The sequence below is a fragment of the Mercenaria mercenaria genome, chromosome 5, assembly GCF_021730395.1.
Source record: "Mercenaria mercenaria strain notata chromosome 5, MADL_Memer_1, whole genome shotgun sequence".
In the NCBI taxonomy this organism is placed as follows: domain Eukaryota; kingdom Metazoa; phylum Mollusca; class Bivalvia; order Venerida; family Veneridae; genus Mercenaria; species Mercenaria mercenaria.
Window position 1 is genome coordinate 22,069,194 of NC_069365.1, and position 26,665 is coordinate 22,095,858.

At 32.9% G+C, this 26,665-nt stretch overlaps 1 protein-coding gene across 2 annotated transcripts in view; it reads left to right on the plus strand.

Moving 5' to 3' along the window:
• The first annotated feature begins 3,617 nt into the window (after nt 1-3,617).
• Nucleotides 3,618-26,665, plus strand: part of LOC123556622 (heat shock 70 kDa protein 12A-like) — a 61,566-nt gene continuing 38,518 nt past the window's right edge. Inside the window, exons 1-2 of one of the 2 annotated variants that reach the window (XM_053542879.1) lie at nt 3,618-3,773; nt 24,492-24,776. In XM_053542879.1, the coding sequence (XP_053398854.1) occupies nt 3,771-3,773; nt 24,492-24,776 (288 nt within the window). In that variant the 5' untranslated portion in view covers nt 3,618-3,770. The remainder of the gene's footprint in view (nt 3,774-24,491; nt 24,777-26,665) is intronic. The other variant, XM_053542880.1, reaches the window with a different exon arrangement.

Below are 26,665 nucleotides of genomic sequence, written 5' to 3' on the forward strand. Positions count from 1 at the left end.
AGGTAAATTTTATAAATAAAGGTCATAGCCTGTTTGTTGTTTTAATAGATTATTGGCCACTTTTATACAAAATTGTACTATCTGAAATGAAAGTTGCTTACAAAATTATTAGCACTTTGAATAATAGTAATTACGCCGAGTTCTTTCTGCACTTGTTTTCATCCAGCAAAAATGCTAATGTTGGATAAGATAATACTCATTTTGAAATAAATCCTGGAAAACGTACAGTCATTTTTTCAACATCATCACTACCAATTATACATTTTAGTCACACCTTTGTAACGTGGACATTATAAAAATATTATCTTTTTGTGGCCCCTATGAGTGGTGGGGGCATATAGATTTGCTCTTGTCCGTCCTTCCGTCTGTCCACCCTTCTGAGAATGTTGTGTTGCGCCTAGCTCCAAAAGTATTTGATGTAGAGTCACAAAATTTTACATTAATGTTGGTCAGCATGTCCTGTTGTGCACCTAGGGTTTCGCGTCCGCATTCATTCAGTTGTGTATGAGATAGGCCCCTGACATTTCTTGTTTTAATATTTTTCATTACACAAGACCAGACTTCTTGTGCAGACTTACTAAAAAAAAAGTTTGTGAAACATGTATGTTAAAATATACTTGACCAAGAATCATAAAACATTAGAGGATTGTTTTATAGCCTGTGAAATATTCTCTTTAAGATTTCAGCTAGGCCAGAGTTACGGCTGACTTAGTGAAAAAGGCACATAAGGTTCTTAAAAGTTTGTGTTGCAAACATCTTAAAATTTATTAACCTGAGTCGTAAAACCATGTTAAAGTGGCAGACAGGGGGGGGGGGGGGCGCACCTGTGTCCTATGGACACACATGTAGAATGTTAACGGATTAATACTATAGTCACTTACTTTGATTATATCTTTACCCTTATATAATAAAACTTTAATGTTTAATACCATCATTTTTTTATTTCAGACTGTACCACCTTTGGCTAGTGCTGCAGTTGCCCATTCATCAGGAAACGTGGACAAAGATATTACTATATTCAGTTCACCAGAATCAAATCACCTCCAAGTAAGCTATGTAGTGTTTATACTTAAGAACTAATGTAGAGCTTCGAGTGGTTTTTCGTCTGATGTACCACGGATCAGGGTTCAGATGGCATGCGTAAGCATTAGACTATGAACGATGAACCATTGTAAATTAGAAATAAATGACAAGAAGGCCTTAATTGTTTTCATTCTGATTTCATTTACCAGAAGAGTAATTTATCGGACGTCATGTGTCAATTTGACACCATGATTGACATCATAATGCACTCTTACCGGTGCGTCAACTGTTGTTTATCACAGAATATAGACCTTCATTTCCTTATTTGTTTAAATGGACATCAAACCAGTCATGTTAGAATGTACATTATAAGGTAACTATCTAGTTCTTCATTTGTGAATTTAATTGGCAATTTCTCTATAGAAAATTACCAGTTTTACTAATAAATTGTAAATTGCAGTAAAAGCTTGTAGCAGTAGCATAAACATGATGTTCCATAGTATATTTTAGTATTTTGTTCTGCTTCAAATTTATATCTTAACATAACCTTCTTGCATACAGTAAATACATTAAGCATTATGTGCCTGAAAATGAAAATGATAAAGATACATTCATGTTATGTGTTTTAATTTGGATTAAAGTACTACATGACAGTGATGATGACTTAGATATTAATATTTAAATATTTTTGAAAAACTGTGCCTACTATTTTTGGTATGAAATATGGAGTATTTTTGTGCTCTTTATAATGGTATGATTTTTTATTTAATTTTCACATGTTTTGTTTACTATTGTTGATATAGTCACACAAAGAAGAACATGGAATTCGTCGGTCTGAGCGATAATGTTTTTTCCCTTTGATTTCAATGTGCCCTTCATGTGTTGTATTTAGTGTGCTGTAATTAGTGTATTGTTCATGCATGTTTGATTTTCTTGTAAATTGTATGTATATATGTTATGCTCTTCATAATTGGAGGAATAAAAGTTATTTATTATTTATACATTTTCATTGGTATGCTTTGTTGCTATTTTACCGATATATTCCTTTTTTCTACTAAGGGAGGTAACTCTCTCTTCTCATAAATTCAAGATGGCAGTAAGCTCTCAGAAGTTGTTTCCCTTCTTTTTAAGAAAATGTTTCTCGAAATTGTACATTGATGGACTGAACATAGAATCTTGATGTCATTGCTAATGAAGTAAATATACATTTTTTCTTAAACTTGCTATTTATCATATATTTTTCTCCATCAATTTTGTAAAAGCAAAACGTTTACAAATTTGTCTTTGTCAGTTAGGTTTTCATGTTCAAATCCTGTTGAAGTTAGGTCCATGTTGGAATCCATGTGTGTGTTTGTAACTGCAATTTTAGCAAATGCTTTGCAACATATTCAGTAATTTAATTGATGGACTGATTAGTTCATTATGCTTTATATATTTATTCAGGTATTTATAAGTGTCCAAACTTTCAACAAATTGTCATACATTCTTACTGTTTCGTTCTGTTATGAGTGAAGAAAGGAGTTGAGATGTTGAGATGTTTCCCAGTATGTCCGTGTGTCCTTAGTTTGGCGCCAGCCACGGACGCCTATGTGCATGCTCCCTTGGCCAAAATGTTGATAGGCATTTTTTTCTCATTTCAATTAACTTGGTAACTTTACGTTTTCAATGTACTTAAATTGTATTGACAAAATTTACCCTCTGACTGGAAAACTGAAACTTCAATTTTGTTTGTCGCCGGAGGTGGGGGGGGGGGGGGAGGTGTATATCTGGGTAGAGATTGAATCGATTCTGTTGAATGTCTCAATCGTTAGTATTGTTTCGATTAGATGTAGAACTGTACTGTCAAATTTTGTTTGTGTAAATTTTTGCCATTCGAACGTGTCAGTCATGCGTACAAAATGTATGTTTCCGGTTTTTCGACCTATCCTACATTTTTTGACCGACACTAAAGGTTTTATGGCTTTGGAGATTGTTTTTCAGCTTTGCAAAACTGTCTTTCTATGCTTGAAACATGTCCAGTAATGTTAGAAATCAACTTATTAAAAATTCCCTTATTTGTATTCGTTTTTGACCTAAATATAATTTCCGAAAAGTCTCAGTAATAAACAAAATCCATCATCCACCTCTCCTTCCCCCCCCCCCCCCCCTTAAAAAAAATCTGACCTACCTACCCTATATTTACATTTGTAGCTTGTTACCGGGATCAAAGATTTTTAGGCCTAATTAAAAACAGTTAAATGTTTCCTGTATTTCTCCTCTCAATCCCAAACAACAGACAGAAGTACATCAGCAGAACATAATTATGTTTGATTAAAATAATCTTAATATTGTTGTAATTAAAAGCGGTCTGCAGTAATAATGCCCTACTTTCGGTTTCAAAAAAGACATTTGAAATTCGTAAAATGTAAATGTAGTCAAACGGTGTCTTACTTTATATCAGTTACATTCTACAAGTGAAATTTTACCATCATTGTCACCCTTTTATTAAAAACTAAAATAACTGAATAAGACTACATATACATGTATTTCACTTAACAGGAAGTAAATCTTTGACCGAATAGCTTATATCTCCCCTAACAACTTGCGGTCGAGTGAATATATAATCAATATAAGCTTTTGTGTGCGTGTGATATTTACCTGTAAACTTAACCTCTTAACGCAAACTTTAAATCTAGTTTGGAACAATGTGATATATTTACCATGGTTAAAAACAAAGATAGTTATAAATAGTAAGGACACCATTCATCATGGTAAGTAATTTGATGATTTTATTTATTGTTGTATTTGGACTTTCTGCTTATTACATTGTTTAAAGGCTACAGTTCATGGTTGCGTTGATTGAAAAATATGAACTACTATAAACTAGCTCAGTTATATATATTATTTAGAGCAGCAAGTCAAAATTTTCAGAAATTGTTATCAATTATATGTAGTTGCAAAAACCATCGAAACGAACAAAAAACAAATTATCACTATTTGGACGTATACATCTAGTGCATACGCACATACAATCGTGTTTTATCAGAAGAAGGAGCTAAATGGTCGTAAATTAAATATCAATAACGTTCCGGTGTACTTTCTTATAACACTATTTGAGCATGTAAATTTTAACACTTTTGATGTGCTAAAATAGCAGCATTGTAGACAATAATTACACATTTACAATAATTAAAAATAAAATGCATTGGTTGTTTGTATAATATCTTCCTAACTAATTAATGTAATATCGCCTTAACAAAATCTTTAATCAATACATTATTAACATTATATTACTGCATCGGTTGATAATAATACGTTAAATGTTAAACAGGTAGTATTTACGGTCAGTATGGAAACTTCTGGTTTGGGAAGTAAACTTTATAGTTTCCCTTTTTCTATCTCGATTTATTCAATAGGCGCATTGCATAAGAATATGATCGGTACCTTTAAATAATACAAATTGTTGTAAAACCTGACCTGAAACCCTTATCTAATTCTACCGTATAATGCTTTTAAAATGTCCTTATAACAACGTTTTCTTCTAATAGTTTGCAGGGCTTACTCAAGCATTATTGAAAATGCATTTACAATGAAATTACTATTGGAAAATTAACTTCTCATTTTTGGGATTTGTTTTTAATTTAATAGATTTCATACAAGGTACTTATGAATTGAATAGATTTCATACAAAGTACTAAAGTAACAATAAATAAATAAACAACACTGTTAAGATTGTCCTACTATGTGATTACATGTACAAAAAAAGCATTTCTAAATACTTCAAGAGGTATTTCTTACTACAATGTAGTTCCAGTGAACTCTCTATTATATTTGTACACAAACGCATGCAGGTATTGTTTTCGGACTATTATACATGTGATGTGTTATTGATATAAAGTTAGTTTTTTTACCAAAATACATCCGAATACGCGTTAAATTAAGAGAATCATGTGACCTTATGGAGTTTTATTGCAACAATTATATGCCATTTTTGTGGATTTTTTTTTACAAAAATTTGAACTTTAACATTGAATATCAAAGTTTGCCTTTCATTCCTATTTTATGAGTTTCTTATTGTTGTCATTGTTTGACATATATAGTATTATATTACATTTACTGACAATCAGATAGTTCCTGTAATGAAGGTATTAGATCACTAATAGCGAACCTCTTTTTCGAAGAGTATTCAATTCCTACCATAAACCTACTTTTATTGCAATTCTTAGGGGGGTGGGGGGGGGCGGGGGGAGGGGAGGCGTAGGTTCAAGCCCTACTGGGACCTACTTTCTCCCTATTTTCCTTTTTCTAGTAAGCGTTTACTTCTTTAAAGACTTATTATTTATTTCTTGTACAAAAATGGAAAAGATATTAGCAATTTCTTGGTGTTCAAAGTGAATTAGTACTTACACAGAAAGGGTAGAGTTACACATCTGTAAAAATATGGAGTTACATGAGGTGAAAGTTTTCTATTTTGCGTTCACTCTTACATTATATATTGTGGAAGAAAATTAGGTAGGTTTTACGTCTGCCCTAAGGTTATTTTTAAATGAAGTAAGCAACATTCAAAACAGAAACACAGCATTCGACCTTATTTTTTCAATGTTGGGGTATGAATTCTGTCTCATTAAATCCATTTACTTGAGGCACCATAGAAAAACTGATACCGACATATTTATTTTGTGTTTTATAATTGTTTACCAATAGTGTGATGTTTCTTTTATTAAAATTAATGGTAAAATGAGTTCCCTGCAAACGTTGTGGATAGTGGCCATCACTTTGAAATTTGTCTCTACTTGAGCTTGAGGAGATACCATAAGTTAAACAAAGTTTATAAAAAACGGTACGGTAAAAGGTGTTTGAAAATTGCAAAACAGTGCAAAACGCGATTACCTTTCAGAATATACTAAGCAAAGGCCATTTTGTAAACATTACAATTAGTGATCTAATACCTTAAAGAGTAGAAAAAAACTGGTAGACGTAAATTTTACCCTACCCCCCTAATATTTTCACAAGTGAGTTTTAAATCACCTATCATCAACATAAGTGAATACAATGTAGATGGGTACGGCTTTGACACTAAAGAAATAGGTTATCATAGAGGATACGAAATATTGTTTCCAAAAAAGGATAAAATCAATTCTTTTGGCCTCGATTGTTGCAATAAAAGGCAGTGAGCCTTCGGACTATTATACATGTGATGTGTTATTGTTATAAAGTTAGTTTTTTTTTTCAAATTGAAGCATAAGCTGTATGAATTTACAAGTTAGTATAAACGTACTATTATTTTAACTATTTCAATACTAGTTTACTATGCGTAATTTTTATATTCCAAACCGATGAATACTTTTCCTATATTATCTTGAATGCTTGAATGTAGAGAACACTACAGTAAAGATACCTGTTATTTGATAGTTTAATCAGTATTAGGGAATATTCATAAAGTGTTTCTGATAAAGGTAGGTTGTATTACTTTGTGTGCATTGGAAGGAATTGCCTATTGACGCTCATTAGTCCAGTCCCCAAGCACTTCTCTTGCTGGTAATTTCATATCAATACTAAGATAAATGTCTGAAGTGTTAGAAAACTGAAAATAGGATTGCCGCATCTTGGTACCTTGATTAAAACTGAAGATGGCGTCCGAGGTGGCAAACGACAAAACTTAGAGCTGGTTTGACCAAATATCTCATATGTAGAATTTTCCTCTCAGGAATCATACAAATCATCCAAAATTTGCTTTAATTACTGACTTTGTTATCTATTTTCCAGAATGTTTATTTTTCTTTCAAATGCATGACATTTATGTAATGTTTGCTTAGACCTTAACTGTTGTAGTGCCTACAAATATAAATTTTGTCGCGTAACTACTTTATAACATAGACATATACATGATTCATAAACATACCTAAGTCCTATATTATAGAAGATCCTACCGACGATATCGACGAAGCTTTCAATTGGCCAAGTTTTAGGCTGTAACAAAAAAAAAAACACAATAAAAACAGGTTTTAAAAATCAAACTAGAAGTGGGTTTGCGAAAATTTATATTTTTAAAAAGTGTATTAGTCCTGGGATATTTGACATTTTGGGAAACATTTAAATTACGTTGCATATTTTAGTGGCTGAGAGGTGAAATTATCAAACATGAAAGGTGCATTGATTAGTAAAATACGCACTGTATTTAAAAAAAAAACTGAGGCAATACTCGAAACGGCCACTAATGTTGATATCAAAATCTAGAGAAACAACATTTGCATACAAAGTTTGTATCGGCTGTGTATTCTTGCATATTTTGATTTTTGTCAAATAACATTAGATTAATACTATGCATTGCAATGTTTATTTTGAGAAATTTTGTCTGTGCTTTTGGTTTCCATAATTTGAACAGTACCATGATAATCTGTTACCCAGACTGAGATATTCTTAACAAATCTGAATTTGACTGTTAAAAGTTTATAACAACAAAATGCGTGTTTTTTTTTTTTTTTGTTTATTTTTTATTTTTTTTTTTTTTTGTTGTTTTTTTTTCATTCTGAATTTATAACACATTAATATTCAGCTTTGTCATATGACTTTTTTTCTTAATTTTTATTGTTTTTTGTAGTGTACAAGTAGAGTTCTATTGATACGTATAAATTTATTTGAACCAAGCAGATGCAAGCCTCTCGAAAAAATTAGATTCTATGAGATCTTTGTGAAGCAAAATTATTATGTATTGTGTAAAATGCAGTACATATTTGTACTTCGTTGCATTTTATAACTAGATACTTTAGATTACTTGTAATTCAACTATTTTCTACATGCTTATGAGTCTTTGATTCATAACTTGTAAATTAAAATATAAGCCATCATTGAGCTGAAATATAAACGTCTGAATTTTGCATTTAGCATAACCTATAGATTTGTGTTTCACCTTGTATCTGAACTGGTAAAAGTATAAGAAGCAACCACTTTCTTCAATGTTTCATAAATATTTGTTTCCTTACAAATGTTCTAGTTGTTTCTTGTTGTTTCAACATTTTCTTTTGATAGGTATATACTAGTATGTGATTTGTTGTCCCAGCTGTTAAAGCCAACTGGAATCGGGCAGCTCTGTTATGTTTTATTTGGCCCCTAAAAGTTTCTTTCTTTCTGATATTTTAAAATGATTTTTGTACGTGCGTATATTGTTTTCATTATTTTAACACTACCGTTATTGTGCTTTCATAGCGTGAGTTTGGTTTCTATAATATTAAGTGAAATTTATCCGAAGGAGATATTTGTTTTGATATTGTTTTGTATCTATGAAACTTGACAAGGATCAAAAGTGTGTGTTTGCTCCAATACAATAGAGTATATTGGTTTGACTTACTTTCTGATACGTATACCCCTTGTAAACATCTAGTGGTGGGATTATTGTCATTTATGCAAAATATGGTTATTGAATCTACCTAACAGAGAGCAAGTTCTTTTCATTGCATTTTGTCTAATGGAACACTGTTTGCTCTTTGTTGATAGCGACTAAGATCTATTAATTATTTATGAACCGGGAAAGTGGACTGTATCGAGCATTGCGGTAAGCACGGGTTAAATTTTAAAGATATAACATTCATTTTTCATGCATAGTATCTGTCATTTTGCTTTGTCAAGAAGTTAGCCGTCCTACATTTTATTTAAAATTTGCATATTTGGACTTGACCATCTCTTCAATCACTATTAATGGTATAGTCCATGTTATTGGAATGCCCCGTGTATGTTTAAATTCGTCAAATGTACTTTGGATCAGTTTGAACAGAAGATGGAAGTGTTTCTGGATTTTCTTGGATCCTACCTATTGTCAATTATTGTGTTATATCAAATACTAACAAAGCCTTGACTCGACTAATTTGTCGTTGTACATTCGATGAGTTTTATAGATCCTTATTGGTTGTTAGAAGCCCTGTTATCTTCAATAAGTTTCCTGTCGTTTCTAGAATGTATTATCTTTTCATACTTGCACACAGTATATATGGCCAGAGAAATGTAAAATTTGCGTTAAAGGTATATAAGATCCAAATTTCATAGAGTATGTAAAACAAACTTTTAGATTCTTTTGAGTACTGAAAAAAGTATTTTTTAACTCTTCAACTCTACCTTAAGACTTTGGTTTTCGTAAAAGAAAACACATCAGAATAACACCAATAACACTATCACGTATTATCCTAAATTTTCAAGAAATCGGGTACTGTTACTCATCTAAGAAATATAAATTTTCGCGGGCCTACGTCTCCTTGTTTGACCATTTAAGGGGCACTGTAACTAAAAATACAAACATGTGTAGCTAACTGCATCAAAGTATGTAGACTGAAAAAAAAATATTTTAAATATCATTTTCGGAAAAAGAGTTATTTGAGCTGAAAAAAAAAGATCACGTGTAAAATATATGGAAAAAATGGACATATCCGCTATGACATTTCTGTAAGCTTAGTCGGCTATTGACCGAGTATCCCATGCAAATTATGCACATTTAACCTCTATGCAGGAAAAAAAAACAACATGCATAGTTATTCATAATTGCCACAAGGATTAACAATTGGAATAGAAAATTGTGTAAAGATCAAATAAGTCAATACCCTGGGGAAAGTGTGACGTTTTCTGTGGTGTAATTTGTCAACAAACAGACGATTATTTTGAAAAAGTCAACACCCACAGAATTTCACAAGGTAAAATATGTTGTAAAGGTTACTGCAGGAAAGAAAAAAATCTCTACTATCCATATATATGCGTCAAAGTATGAGAAAAACATCTGGAAATATGAGAAAATAATGAAATCAATTTCAGGACTGTTCGATGCATTACTGTCTATCATCTCGCATGGAATTTAACATAGATAGATTACTTTTTCATTGCACTGGTTTGACATGGACAGGAATAGGATAAGCAAACGGTGTTAACTAAAAAATTTCTTTATATAAACAGATTGTTTACCTTGTATAAAGAGGGCTTACGATAAGTCTCTACATTTAGGTTCAAGTATTTGATAATAAAATACTGATTACTGGTTAAACTAAAATAAATAATAAAACTCAGGCAAAGTGGTATATTTAAACATTACAACTGTATCAGATCTAGGCAAACAGTATATAAATATCATTTATTTAGAAGCATCTTCATGGATGTTTTTTAGTCAGTAATTTATCCAAATTTGGGCTAATCTTCCATTTGCCCTACCCACTTTAAATCTTAACAGAGTAAGCTTGAGGTTTCGGAAATTCCATATACAATAAAAGCGAAAGGCATATACATGTACATTTAATTGTTATATTATAGAAATTCCAAAATTTGTAAATACATTAGTTTTTGAGTTTGTTCGTTTTTTGTTGTGTTTTTTCTGTGTTTTGAGATCCTTTTTCAATATTTTCAATAAATGTAAAACAAAACAATTGAAGACAAATGACTTTGATTTGCTGTTATTAACATCAGGATAAAAAAAAATGGCTAAAAAGAGATAATCAGTGCTTTTTCACTATTTTGGCGGCACACTTGGACGCAGAAAACGGACCATGATGCGACAACTCCAGCTGAAGTTTTTTGACACTTTAGACAGATACAAGACTTAGCCGGTAGACATTTTTTGCACACGGTTGCATTGTTCAGTTTACACTGAAACAATAACTTTGATAAACAATTTAATCATCATTTAAATCTTTTGATACGAACCAAAGAGTTAGTCAACGCACGCCGAAAGACAGGAGGGTGTGATTTTTGTGCGCGCTTGTGTGTGGGGGGGGAGGGGGGGGGGGCGCGGTCGGTGGGTGTGGGTCGGTGTGTGCGTGTGTGTGTGTGTGTGTGTTTGTAAACATAGCCAACTGGGTAATTTCGTATGAATACACACCAACAAACCGGGGATACGCCACGAACCGGGGAATTCCCCAGTTCAATCTAGCAATGCCATGTTAATCCCGACCTTAAAATTAGTCATCTCTCGAAATTTGAGCCTATTCTGAGCGATAGAAATTTATTCCCCGGTTTGCAGGTTCTAGTCATACACATATCTCACACACAATTAGAATTTTACCAGAGTGTGTATCCTTCGCAATTTTCTGCAGTTCCCCAGTTGACCTGTATACAACTCGTAGTACATACACTCCAAGGTTTAAATCATTATCACTGATCTTACACATGTTTTCGTCATTTTAAGCTCATGGGTGAAATTATAATGTTGATAATTAATGAGTTACCAATTATATATGTTTTCACCTTCACAAGACGATATTATATATCTGTGTTTCCGAATGTCTTGTCCGGCTTATCGTTTCACCATTTCGCTGTTATTGCCATGTTAATTAAATGTTTGATAATAGAAATATTGAATTGAAAATATTATAATATTCAGGCGCATCACTCAAAAAATATAGTTTATTTATGATCTATCAATATATATTCATTATAGAAACTTTCAACTTCAAGCGGTGCTTATATATACATTGCTTTTTCCGGAAATATCTGTCAGTATTAGATCTATAAAGAATTCACAACGGTTAATGCAATATGTTGACAGATGACACCACTACAGCTATATTTCAAAGTCTATAGTTGTTAAAAAGATCGTTTGAACCCGCTAAAAGAAAAGCAATATGAATATATTGAACAAATTTTGTTCGAATAAATATACTTTTTCCACTTTATTTGCATTTCGTTACCTCTTCTAAATTCTTGATATCATGTATATCTTTATTTATATTTCGTTAATTCTTCTAAATTATTGATGTCATTTATTTCTTCATTTTAAGTTTACTTGTAGTAATTTATTCGGTATACAAACGGCCTGTTACCTGTAAACTGAAATTTATGACTTGCAACTTAAATCCGGCATGAATACTTATTTTCAATGAACTTGCTATGTATTATTTATAGGGTCAGGTAGGGGCACCCGAACAGTCACTGGTATTTCAGCGAGATTCACACGGTTCCTGTGCCCTGTTTGGGGATTATGTGTGATTTCATAATTAAGCCAATTCTTTTTAAATTCTTCAACATTACAAACCTTCATCTATATATAAAACAATTGAGTGGTATTGACCATAGCAATAAAAGCTATCGAATAATCTTAATTATTTCCTGTATAGGTACAGCAGTACTTTAAGATTTTTCGATAGAAAATAAACTTTACACTAAATTTCTAGCGAAAAAAAAGGTTGTCGGCCAAATCAATTCTTTTAATTTGGCCATATAAGACTACTAATTGAACAATACTTGTTCATTCACAAAGCCAGTACCTTAGTTTTTTTGAAATGCAATAATTATATCTTTCAGCTATGTTTTATTCATGTAGTTTGTAAATATTCGCACTAACTTATATTTGTCTCCGCCAAATAGCGGTTTCTTAGAGTACAAAGTTGAGTTTTACATTGCATATGTTGCCTTTTTAATACCGTTTAATTTAGGGTCTCGGGTTTTTTCATCTTCAGCCGACATAGATGCTTATTATTGTTAAAAGGCCAAAGTTTGCATGTCTCTCAAGGCCTCCTTTTGGTTAAGGGAAAGAAATAAGTTTCGTACCTCTAACTTCACTCCAACAGTTTAGCAATAAAATACAGAGTTTTTGGTCTCCCAAAAGTAAAGTAGATATAATACTTACACCTCCCAAATTACTGTGCTGCATTTTCAAAACGGCTGCATTTTTAACACATCTGACCGAAAGAGTTTTGCTATTGATCATTTAAATTCTAAATTTGACTGGAAACTTATTCTGTCACGCTCTTTGGAATAAAAGTAGCTAAATACGTCTCTCTCTGGTATAAGACACTGTTTTGTCCTGCTATTTTTGAATTACCTTACATTTACAGTATTATGGTTTCTTTCTGTTTATATTATTCGAACGCAGTTATTATCAGCTTTTTTCTCTTATTTTGTTTTACAAATGCAATGACACTGCAATTTATTCCCATATTACCAAGTAATGAGATCCAAGCAACTAAAAGGGTAAAAAACTTACCTTGTGGGTATGCATTTTGCTATTTACATTTGAAAGCAATTTCACTTTTTTTTCATAGTATTTTAGATACTTTTCTTTGCATTTAGGGGCGTTTAGATTATGACGCAAATGTATCTGATAACATATACTGTTATTTTGACACAGACAAGAGACATTTTTTTTTGACCGGTAACTTGATTCAGTATTATATCTTATAAATCTTTTGAAGTTTACTAAAATTTCTTTACTGGCGTGTCTGAATCATGAAACGATCATGAAAGGATTTCAAATCATGTTAACCTGACATCCATTTCTTGTAATAGTGGTAAAACTTTTGTTGGTATTAACCAGTATGGTATTTATCTACATTTAAGCAAGATGAACATTTACAGTGAAATAAAGGTATACAGTAGAAATTATTAAATGAATTACAGTTGTGAAATATTTACTAAGCTGTAGGACTAGGAGTACCAAAATCTGCATTAAGCAAATATAAAATATTTATTTTGACCGTATGTTTCAGATATGCATATGCAACAGAAGTGTTTTATCACTCACTGCACTTGCTAATAAATTTCATTAAAAAGTGGAACGTCTTAACTGAACGACTGAAACGTTGAGGTCTGATAATTCTTCAAACATGTCCTCGTAAGTAGGAGACCGAAAAAGATGAAATCTAAATAATTTGCGCAAATGATTTGTAGTTTTTATGAAGGGGAGGAGGTGGAGGTATGTGGTGCTTAAGACCAAAAAATATCAACCTTGCTACGGTCCTGTATTTTCTTCTGAAATACAAATCTACAAAAATACAGTTTACTAATATATGCTCAAACATTAGTACTAGCCTCATACCCTGGCCTGATCTGTTTTATTGCTTCTTTCGATATTTGATAGAATTAAGCCCAGCTCTAGCTGAAAAAATCGAGATTGAGCTTTAATGTAATTTTAGGTCAAAAGTTATATCAGTTTTTAACTAACGATTGGCAACTTTTACAACATCTTGGTTTTAACACTGTAATTACATGTACATGTGAGAGGTAGACATTGTGTAGTATCGTACAATCTTGAACAATACATTGTATGTAATGTAGCAATGGTAAGTGTATAAGCGTGTAATTAGACTCCACACCGCTGACTCCACACCGCTGACCGAAAGAGGTTTAAATTTTCTACTCTAAGACTTCCATTAAATCATTTCATTTATGGTATGAGGCTGCTGTCTGTTCTATTATTCGAACGGAGTTATCAGGTGCTTTTTATTCCTATTTTATTTCACAAATTCAATGACACTTCAACTTATGCCCATATTACCAAGTAATGAGATCCAAACAACTAAAAAGGCATAAAAACTTACTTTGCGGCATTCACTACGCTTCATACATTTTAAGATCATTTTTTCCACAGTATTGTATATATATTGTTTCATTTAGCGTGTTTAGATTACGATGCAAGTGTAACTTAATGACTGCAAAACTTGATTTAGTATTATATTTGGTAAATCGTTTGAAGATAATTAAAATTTCTTTTCTATACTTTCGTGTCTGAACCATGAAATGATATCTTAATATGTCAAGCTGACATAGCCTTCAGTGCTATACTTAGAATTTTAAGTACAGTCAAACTTGCTTGAGAGACCACAACACTCAATGACTCAGATAATAATCCTATCTTGCATTCATCCATACATCTGTATGTCACAGCTTAGTGAAAAGTAATTTCAATGTAATGTTAATTTTCATGGTAAATATTGAATAGTTTTTCTTATTTTTATATATGATATGGTTCGAATAACATCATATATAAATTTCAGATTAAATAGTGGCTCTGAATTTATTTTATTAGACTTACACCATTTTCTGATATCATACAATATGCATGTATCTCACAATTTTCCGTCATTGAGAGAAGTTATTCCCGCAATAATTATCAATAGCTTGATAGGTAGGACTATCTGCAGGAGCGGCTACATGGAAATTAAAAAACATTAAAACAACATGCTCAAAATGATCAATTCAAGATTTTTTGGTCTTGCATGTTATATATAAGCAACAAACAAGAATTTTTCAATTGCTTTTCATAATTTAAAATTTGGATACTATCTCTATAATAAGAGACCACTTTCATTAAGGTATCTGAAATGCGCGCAGTTTAGTTTAGTTTAGTTTATTTACAAATAAGCATGAGTCCCACTTTATGTGGGCAGCATCAGCATATACATTTCTATAATACATACATTCAGTAATATATCACATGACCACCAACTGAAGTATGATACTGAAATATCTCACAAATACTACATAGTTATAACGTCGTATCGTGTTTTACGCTGTTGTCATATAACATACCTATTCGAAAATGAAAATTGAAGACATATTTGTCACACCCCATATAGCTCCCTTCGGGTATAGTCCCGGGGTGCTGTATTCGACACACGTTTTCGTATATAGCTCCTTGGGACAGAGGAGCTGTATACGACAAACCCGAATATGACTCCTTATACATGGAAAAATTAAAATACTATAACAGTACTGTTCGAGTAATAAAAACATGAATATTTGGCAGAGTGTCATTTCTATGACCGAGGCAAGTGCCTCGGTCGCCCCAGTAGTCGCTACGGCCATGCTATATAGCATAGTTTTCGCACAACCTATGCGCCCGTTAGTTTATATTCCAGCTTACACTGTCGCTGTCAGTTAGTTCATGTTCTTGCGAAAGAAGTTTTATGTAATGCATACCTAAATAAAACGTGGCGTTTATCTGACTGAATGTTGATATATTTTCTAAATTGATTCATTTTGACATTACAACAGAATGAAGTCTTGCAATCATGCGGTTTTGTTCTTAACACGCTTTTGAACATATCATTTCTAAACAGTTACGATTATAGATCTACGTACAGCATTTCAAAACATCGTTGTAAGATTTCTCTCAAAAATATATGGTCACTTAAAAGTTAAGAACTTATATCAGATACACTTATTGATTGTTCGTAAGTATGGAATCTTCCCGTTTATACTTTTTTTATATAAATGGATGACAATTTAGATTTCGATTAACTTATAAGTATAACTTTATGACAACATTTGATCTTTTAGATCTGACATGTGATACGCACTATTTATCCAAGTGCTGAATTTCAAAGATGTAATATTATTTTAAGAAGATTGACAAAATATATTATGTACTAAGTACATTAATTTCGTATTACATTTCTGTATTGTATTTGTATATGCAAAAACTGTGTTGCTTCTTTCAAATTTTCGTTTCACGTCAGCCATGCTAAAAAGTTTATACATGAACATATATACATTTACTCAACTGAAGATGTAAGAACCAAGCAAACATGACCATATGCCTTTAAATTAGCGTTTTAGAGTGACAATAGTCGCAAATACGTTGACTATTTCAAAACTCTTATTTTTCTGTAGATCTGTATTAACTATATTAATTAAAATGTACGCGAATCTTTTTAACGTCATTTATTTTTTTCCGAAATCGGTATCTTAAAAGTAACAAAAACATGTTTGAAATGCAGAAAAACGCACGAAATGGCACCCTCGAAAAGAAAATCAAGGGGAGCACGCCCCCGGCCCCCCTACCAAATGCCTCCCTATTTTTTTACCTCTGGCTACGGGCCTGGATATTCAACTCGCGAGTACAATTTATTTGGACTAATCCGGGATAGGATACAGTCATTCTGTTGACATTTCTAATCAACGCGTCCATCCGGACAATGGCGCTGTCTAAAGCATCTAGAGACTGTGACACTTCTAGTGACCTATTGATCGATCCCATACAACTCGAACTCGCACAAGGAAGTTTCCGATGTCCATTACTTTGATTTGTCATTATTTGATATTAGCTGGCTGTTTTTGTTTTTTTGTTGGTTTTTTTTTGTTCAGTCTTTCGCAAATCGCGCTCAAATGAATAACGAGCTTTCTCATTGGTTGATAGAAAAACAATACCCTACCGTACTATACTGCATCCGGTTAAAGCCGGGTAAACCGCATGATGCGGGTCATGCGGGTCAGTATTTTACGCACAAACGGTTCAAAACTGTTCCAGCTCATCTCGCGTTTTAGTCACCGCAAGATGCGCTTTATAAACCGCAAGATGCGGTTTTTGAGAGTTTTGGACCAGTTCGTATCCCATATTTACTAGCTAGTTCCTCGTTTCAACTATACACACGCACCGGTGTAGTTATACAATTGTACCTCATTTAGTCTCTACACTAATTCCCCGTTTTGTTGAAACACACAGTTCCACATTTCGTCGATACACAAACACTCGGTTTGTTACACATTTACCTCAGTTGGTTTAAACACAAAATTCCCCGTTTTGAATGTGAAAAAACTCATTGCTTAACAATTGAAGATAGCTTTAATCTAAAGCCTCGGATAATTTAAAAATAATAAGAATAAGAGTTGATAGAAATATGATGACTGTAGCTGCAGAAATAAAGAAGTTCCCAGTTGGTAGGTTTATAACTTAAATCCCCGATTGGTAGCGTTTACATGTATGTGTGTGTGTGTGTGTGTGTTCTTTCAAGAATGATTGTTTTGTCGTATTCGATTTAACATTTGCACTCCATATATATATAACACGCTGTGTATTTCTTTTGATTTTAATTGCCTATGCTAGAAGTTTAACAAATTTAGGCTTGTAACTTTAGAATAACTTCATATTCAAGATAATCATGAACTGCAGACGCATGCATGTATCGGTCCGTTTCCTTAAAAGCCTTTTAGTAGTACCATCAGAAAAGCGACAAGCTGAAGTTTGTATTGATATGCAAACCTGACATGTTTACAAAGTAGGAAAAGCATTATCAAAGGAGCTGTTATAAAGTGCCGAGGTTACCTCGTCTATCAGTGCATACGTTTGTGCACTGATAGAAGCAAAGGTTATAAAATTGCTCTTTTCACAGCCATTCCTGAAGCAATGTAGGTTTGCAAACTTTAACCTTTACTTTAGAGCTATGTCTTGGTTGGCCGTCAGGAAAAAAAAATGATTTTAAATATTTTTCCGATCAATACCTATCAAATTCCAATTGATTCGCATTAACCATAATAGACTGTGTAACATAAAGATGAAATATGACACTGTAGCAATGTTCAGGTGTTTCACTAACCAGTAATAGGACGGTAAGGCCATGAAAAATATACATACAGATCGTAACAGACAGAATAAATTAACTACTCATATCAATGAAAAATGGTTGTCATAATATAAAGAGTGATTTCGCCTTTAATACTCCTTAAGCATAGTTGTAATTGGAACGAAAATGACTTGAGCAAGAATGAAAAGATTAAACAAATAAAACTAAGATATTAGAGAAAGATATAGAATAAATGATAATTTGATAAATGAAAACTACACCGTTAAAAATTGTAAGCAAGATACAACTACGTTTCGCTTAATTACTACATCGGTCATGATAGAATCTTTAAAAGTCACAACTGTTTGTGTAAAACTTGTCTTGAGATACAAAAACAAAACAAACAGAAATATGACCCTATCAGTCTTGTTTAAATCATACGTAAATTACTAGACTAATTATACCGTGTTCACACTAGCAGATCGGTTTTAATTTTATCAGGTACTAATTGGCTATAATTGGTATTTGACATTTAAAATCCATCAAAATATAATCTAGTTTGCTTCCACACTAGACAAAGAAATGTCGTTTAAATATATGCATGCAATGTTGGAAGTAAATAAATATTTTGCAATAAGCAAAATAGGTTACAAAGATGGAGACTGACAGAAACAATAATAATAAAGAAAAAAATCAATGTTTAAACTTCTGTGCTCATGTAAGAAGTTCTGTCCATTTCATCTACAGTCCATTTTAAGCATCAGTATGACTTAATGTCGAATTTAATGTTTCTGTTTCATCAACACTCCAATTAATTTTGTCAGCCATAGCATCAATTGTTTGATACTAAAGAGAAACACATTGTATTCTTCCACTAAAGGTAAGATCTTGGGATTTGGAATTGTAAAACTAGTTAAAACTCACATTTGCGTTTACACTAAAATAATGTTGTATCACTTTTTAATATATAGAGACTTACCCTAAAGTTTCTGTTATACAGTGAAATTGTTGAGTGAACACCGTTTGTTGATACTAATCCTGTAGTTATTAAATCAGTGTAAAGAAAAAGTAACCTATATATATTAAATGCCATGCTTGAAAATACAGTTATGCATTTAACAGTCCTGAAATTGATTTCTTTGATATTCTCATATTTCTAGATATTTTCCCGTACTTTGACAAATATGTATGGGTAGTTGAGATTGTACTCTGCAGTAGCCTTTTCAACATTTTTCAATTTGTGAAATTCTGTGGGTTTTGACTTTCAAAGAAATCGTCTGTTTGTTGACAAATTGTACCACAGAAAATGTCCCACTTATCCTAGGGCAATCAATTATTTGATCTTTACCTAGTTTTCTGTCCAGGTTGCTAATCAATGTGGCATTTATGCACACTGTTTCATGCTTATAGGTAAAAAGTGCATAGTTTGCACGCAGTTCTAGGACAATAACCACCTAAGCATATCACTAAGTCTGAACAAAGTTGTCTCCATTTTGTCCACATATTTTATCCGGGATGATTTATTTCAGCTCAATAACTCCTTTTCAGGAAATGATATTTTAATAATTTTTCAGTCCTTGTATTCCGATGCAGTTACCTACACATATATCTAATATAGATAGCTCCTATTTGAAGTTTGTATTTTTAGTTGCAATGCCTATAATATAGTATTAAAACCACCTCCCGATGTAGTTTTAATGCTATATTACAGAACCCACTTGACCTTTACATAATTCACGTTTTACACCATATATAGTATGGACGCAAACGAGTTTAAAGAATAAACCCAGGTTAATATAGGATAAAAAACGTAGTGTGAACACGGTATAAGTATTCTGTATAGTCTACCAGTTCCTTCCAGGTCTAGTCCGAGTTAACAGAAATATTGTAAATATGTTATATGGTAATTTACAGCTGTAAAAGACCTGTATTTATATGCCCCCGAAGGGAGGCATATAGTTTTTGAACCGTCTGTCTGTCGGTCTGTCGGTCTGTCCGCAATTTTCGTGTCCGGTCCATATCTTTGTCATCCATGGATGGATTTTCAAATAACTTGGCATGAATGTGTACCACAGTAAGACGACGTGTCGCGCGCAAGACCCAGGTCCGTAGCTCAAAGGTCAAGGGCACACTTAGACGTTAAAGGTCATTTTTCATGATATTGCATTCGTGTCCGGTCCATATCTTTGTCATCCATGGATGGATTTTCAAATAACTTGGCATGAATGTGTACCACAGTAAGACGACGTGTCGCACGCAAGACCCAGGTCCGTACCTCAAAGGTCAAGGTCACACTTAGACGTTAAAGGTCATATTTCATGATAGTGCATTGATGGGCGTGTCCGGTCCATATCTTTGTCATTCATGCATGGATTTTAAAATTATTGGGCATGAATGTGTACCACAGTAAGACGACGTGTCGCGCGCAAGACCCAGGTCCGTAGGTCAAAGGTCCTAAACTCTAACATCGGCCATAACTATTCATTCAAAGTGCCATCGGGGGCATGTGTCATCCTATGGAGACAGCTCTTGTTGTTCAAAATTACAGTCATGATTATTTCAAATTTACACCTGTAGATTTCATTATCAACATTGATTTAACAGCTGTAGGTTTTAATTTACAGCTGTCAAACGACTGTAAAACAGTTCGAATTATGCAATGAGATACAGCTGTAAAAAATCTTACAGCTGTAAAACTGAAAAAATACAGCTGTAAAAATGAAATAGTTACAGCGGTAAAACGCCTCAAAGTTACAGCTGTTGAAAAAGAAGACATTATTTTAAGGGAAGAAAGCAGAGGTGCAAAACGTTTTAGGATGAATTGTAATTTTCTAGAAAAGGTAGCAATTACTACAAAAATGTCAAAATAAACGTTCTTGTAAGTAAGAAAAAACAGTAATGAAATATGTTTACAGTATAGCATTTGCAAAATTCAAGAGTAGGATTGTCGAAGTAGATGCATCAGATCTTGTTTTCTTTCTTTGTCATGAAAACATATGACAATTTTGTAACTATTCCACTTAAACTTATCAGCTTAAAATATAGTGTCAGTAATTAATGCATGCACATATGTATGTCCTTCTATAACTATATTAAGTAATAATACAGTTGCACATACTCTAAAATAGTTAAAATTCCAATAGTTTAGAAAACGTGGTTTCTTTGTGAACTTCAGTTATATCCCGCCAAATTTAATTAAAGATGGTTGACAGTACTCATGTTTCCCTCCAAAAAAGTTACAGCTGTGATTTTGAAACATGAACATTTTACAACTGTCGCCCTTTATCGAAATATCTATATACGCATGTATCCAAATTAGGTTTGCAGAGAAGATATATTTAGTATATATAATATAAGTTTCGAAAGATTATTTTTTAGATCTTAGAATGAAAGGCTGTCGTGTGCATGCATAAAACGAAACCATTTTTTGTTCAATTATCTTTCTAAAACACATTTACCTGTGCATAAAATGACCATCCTTATTTTCGATCAAATCCAAATTTAATAGAACCAGCACCTGCATCTATGGACATTTCAATAGATACAGAAAAAAAGTAAACTTAAATGTGTCCACTATTGAACTGCTTGCACGAAATATGATCTAAATTATATATTTATATATTTAATATTTTTCTTATTTTTTTCTTTATTCTTTTTCTTAAATTTTTTTCTCATTTGTTTTCTTGATTTTTTTTATTATTATTATTTTGCGGTTGACGTAAATGTAAACGTGAAATCATATGCTATTATACAGTGGTACATAGACTTGCATGTTTATGTTGTACTTGTGTGAAATATAAAAAAAATTCAACTCTGAAAACAGGTTCAGCCGACACTTTGTTTGGACTTTGTGCAATGCTGAATGTTTTCAACGATGACATTTACGATGTTTTCTTTTATCAATAATTATATATTCTGAAATAGTTTTGTAAATAGGGGAAGCACATTAAAATGGCACAGACAATTATAGGTTATTAGCTTTGTATCGGGAAATATGCACGAGTTCTTCTGCGGAAATATTGGGCGACTTTAGAAGCGCAATATTCTTACGCTGAAGAACGAGTGCATATTTCCCAATGCAAAGATAATAACCTTTTTATTACATACGCATCTACACGTATAAATATTATGTAAATATCATAAATAAGTTCAATAGCCTGAATAGGATTGACAATACTGAACTAAACAGAAAAAATAGTGCAACAACAAATAATGAATTACGTCACGCACCCGATATGAAATTTAGGCGTCAGTGTATGGAAAAATATTGACGTTTCCGGTACCAGTGTAACTTAACGGGGACTTGAAAAAAATATGTAAGAATACTGTTTATCGGTTGAGACCATCAGTTACCAACTTGTAGGTTAGAGGGCTATCATATCATACCGTAAAGGCTTGCTAAATTATAAGTAATTAAGTAAGTAAGCTTTATGTCGGCAAGAGTTCAAACAATATAATATCATCTCATATAAGATTTTTTAAACAATATTTACAACAAAGTGTATATTTACAACACAATAAAATAGATATAAAATAAAATTCATCAGTTAAACAGCAAGGACAAATATTAGCACTGAGACACCGGCTATCTTTGAACAAAGACACAAACAATTGGTATCCCATGTCGAATGGGTTTGCTGAGAAGAATGGCAAAGAAATATATCCGACAAAGATGCTACTAAGAAGCAAAATATTTTTGAAAACGAACGTTTTAAGTGTACACGATAAATGTATGTTAAGTTGATCCGGGGAAAGCGGAGGATGAGAGTAAAAACAGACTTTGATAATAAATATTGATGGGGATGGTTTGGGTAGCGAGGTGGAAGAAGAGTAGAAATTTGCATGTTGATAAAAATTCGTTAGAAAAAGATTTTTGTCGGATAGGGGCGGATAGTGTTTGGAAGGGGAGAGGATGGGACACGGGCGGTCTGGCTGTCCTTGTATAGATATATAACTTCAAACGATGATATCAAAACTTCCTTGACAAAGATGAAGGAAATTTAATGAAATTCTACCAAATGAACGAAATATAGCGCAAGACCTACTCCGAATATTATGGAATGCTATTCATTTTTCAGCACAAGAACATGAACTAGACAGGCTGGGCAAAAGTACCAAATTTAGTAGTAGCTTGGGACAATATAAGACTTTTGGCTGTAAGGGTAAAGGTCACAGCTCTTTGGAATTCTATGCTTAGAACATTTAAAATGAATGCCATTAAAACAAATATATGTACATTCTCGTTTTTGTCCCTAATTTTGTGAAATTTGTTTTGAAAGTGATTAAAAAACAATTTATACTAAAAGCAGTGACTGAAAATGTTTTTTTCTTTGAATGTCTACAGCTTTGGGCTGCAGTGCTGTTAAAAGATTTCGCTGCATTTTTTATTTTATTTTTTTATAATAGTTTATTATGCGAAAACAGCAGGTAATAGTTCTTAATTTTTTGTAAAAGGTGTTACATTTCAACATTTATATTTCCAAGTTTTGTTTAATTAAACGCACTTGTTGGTAAGGGTCTATGGGTAGGGTAATGTGTAGTATTTCATTCTGAAATAGCATATGAACCGCAGATGGGGGGATGAACCATTATATGCAGCTCGTCTGGGCGTACCATGTAATGCTTTAAGCACTAGTATTCGAAATATGGGTGGTATGACCTCAAGGGCAGTGGTGCGGTCATGACTGATGTTACCATAAGGCTGTTATTGTTGCCATTATTTATATTGTTATATTAATAATGATTATAATTATTATGTACAACGCCATTGAATATATCAATGTATAAAAATTGGCGTTTAATCAAATTGTTGAGTTTCAGTTCAGTTCAGGGTAAAAGTTAGATTAAATATATTAATGTGACCTGTTGGAATGTTGAACAACGCCCGGAGACAATGTGTATTTAATAGTTCAGTATATCTAAGTGAAATCACTATATATTAGCATACGTTGATTAATTTGATTACGTTTTCTGTAATCAGTGTAGATGTTTGTTATTACAAAGTTTTGACTAACTATTTTTATCGCATGTTTGACGTCGCGGGAGTATAATAAAGTCATTAAATAAAAATGATAATACAATAGTGTAATAAAGCTTTGACGTCGACGTCATTTTTCAGTATAAAAGACGTTTGTCAAAATGACTTGTTTATATAGTAAAAGAAAGGAGATTTGTTGATGTTCCGACAGGAAAGGATAACATGCGATAAAAAGAATATTACATATTAAACTCGTTGAATAAAATTGATAAAATGCTATTAAAGAATATTACATATTCAACTCGTTAAATAAATTCAATATGAAAAGACATTCATGTAATATCCTCTATATAACTATTAGGTGTCGGTTCGCCGTAAAATCTAACTCACTCATCCCTTATAACTATTAGGTGAGAATTGCATGGTACAAAAACGCAATCTTGGACACATATGTATATAAATATATACCGATCTTCTTTTAGAACTCACTAGCAGTAGCAGCGATACGCTTGGACGAATCTTCCACAGAATGGGCTTTCTCATTTGAAGATAATAGAAATGTAATCGGAAAGAAATATTGGGGAGCTGCTGAACGTACGAAAGTACCATTGCATTTGTTAGTTGAACCAGATGGTAAAACTCTTTACGCTTTTGGACAGGAGGCTGAAGGCATATATGCTGACTTGAAGAAAGATAATAAACATGAAAAGTATTATTATCTTACTAATATCGTCGGAATGCTGATGGAAAACTACGGAAAACTAAAAGTATGTGTAAGTTTTTTTTTCAGCGTTTGTTGAAGTCATATTTACCCTATTGGTTACATGTACCAGAATGGAACTATTGGTTTTATTAATAGTATTATAAATCAACATTTTATTGAATGTTCATGCAATTGAGGTAATCTTTTATTCGAAAACAACATAAAATAGATTTTACCCATTATCTCGGTGCCATATTAAAACATTATGCATTAAAATCTGAATACCACTAAATCCGACTGTTCTTAATTTCATATAAAGTCCACTTAATTTTTTACGTTTTCTAGCATATCAGAATTTCATAAACTTATGTTCCCCTGACAAAACTATGTTAGTTTAAACATATTTATTCCCAAAATGAAGTACGTATATTGATACAAATGTCATACTGTGATGAAAGCAAAACTGGAAAGGATAAAAATGAAAGACAAGTCTTATAGAATTTTTCTCCTTTGCGGACAAAATATAACTGTATGAGCATATCGAACTAAACTCTGTAACGGTACTAGGAATATAGTCATAAAACTGATAAAAAGAAAAAAGGGGGACAATGTATGGTGAAGAGATATATTTACATAAATGTGGAAGTGAATTTGAATGATAGAATAAGTCAAGCGTAGAGGAGAAACGAGAAAGAGACAAGCTATGAAAATGTCTCAGGGTTGCTAAGAGAATCTTTCACTTTGGGATATACGAGGGATGTTCGAAATGAATTGCTTATTTCTCAAGTTAGCCCAAAAGGGCTCATTTCATGCCCTCGAAGTACTCCCCGTGGCTAGAAATGCAAAGTTTCAGCCGATGTATCCACTTCTTGAAGGCGTCACGGTACGCTGATTTGGGCACAGTAATAAGGTACTGATGAATGGCAGATCCAAGTGCCTGTCGGGACTGGTATTTCCGCCCAGCAAGGAATGATTTCAATTTCGGAAACAAAAAGAAATCACATGGGGCAAGGTCTTGGGAATACGGGGGGTGAGGAAAAACAGTTACTTCTTCTTTCTTCAAAAACGCCGTAACTATTGCGGAGGTATGAGCGGGGGCATTGTCATGTAGAAGACGGACATGTTTAAAACCAGTGGCAGAGCGTCGTTTCTGATAATACTTTTTCTGTTTCTTCAGTACTACGTCTTTGTAGTACTTTCCGGTGATGCTTTTGCCCTTTTTCACCGGCACTTTTATTGCGACTCCTTCACCAGAGAAGAAGATTGCATTGTAACAAAACCTTCTTTGCACTCAAAGAACGTTTGGCAATTATTGGGCGTTTGCTGTGTTTAGTGGCCCAGATCTTATTGCTTACCTTTCTGACGGGCTCAAAATAATGGACCCAGGTTTCATCACCTGTGACGACATTGGCAAAATGCTTTTTGTCATATTTGGGAAACATTTGAAGCAGCTTTTTGGCCACTTTAACCCGTTGCCTCTTTTGCTCATCAGTCAACAGATGTGGCACCCATCTAGCAGAAATCTTTGTGACTTTCAAATGCTTCTTCAAAATAAGGTGAACCGTTGATAGTGATATGCCTACCTTTCGTGCAATAGCACGAACTGTAAATCTGGCATCTTCTTCAATGATTTCCTTTATTTTGGAAACGATTTCTTTACGAGATGCAGATTTTGGCCTACCTGATTTCGGTGCATTTTTGATGGACTCTACACCAGACTCAAATCTCTTTTTCCACCGCCGAACTGTGTCATAAGACACACAAGAAGGTCCATAAGCAGTAGAAAGTTCAGTCATCAGCTGCTTCAAAGAACAAACAAGTTTTGAGCGAGCTTTGATGTAAGCCCGTATTTCGTCTTTCTTGTCGACGCTTCTACCAACCATTTTTACTACAGTGGTCAATGATTGCGTGTATTCAAATGGCAAATTTTATGTCTTACACTTAGTCTAACAT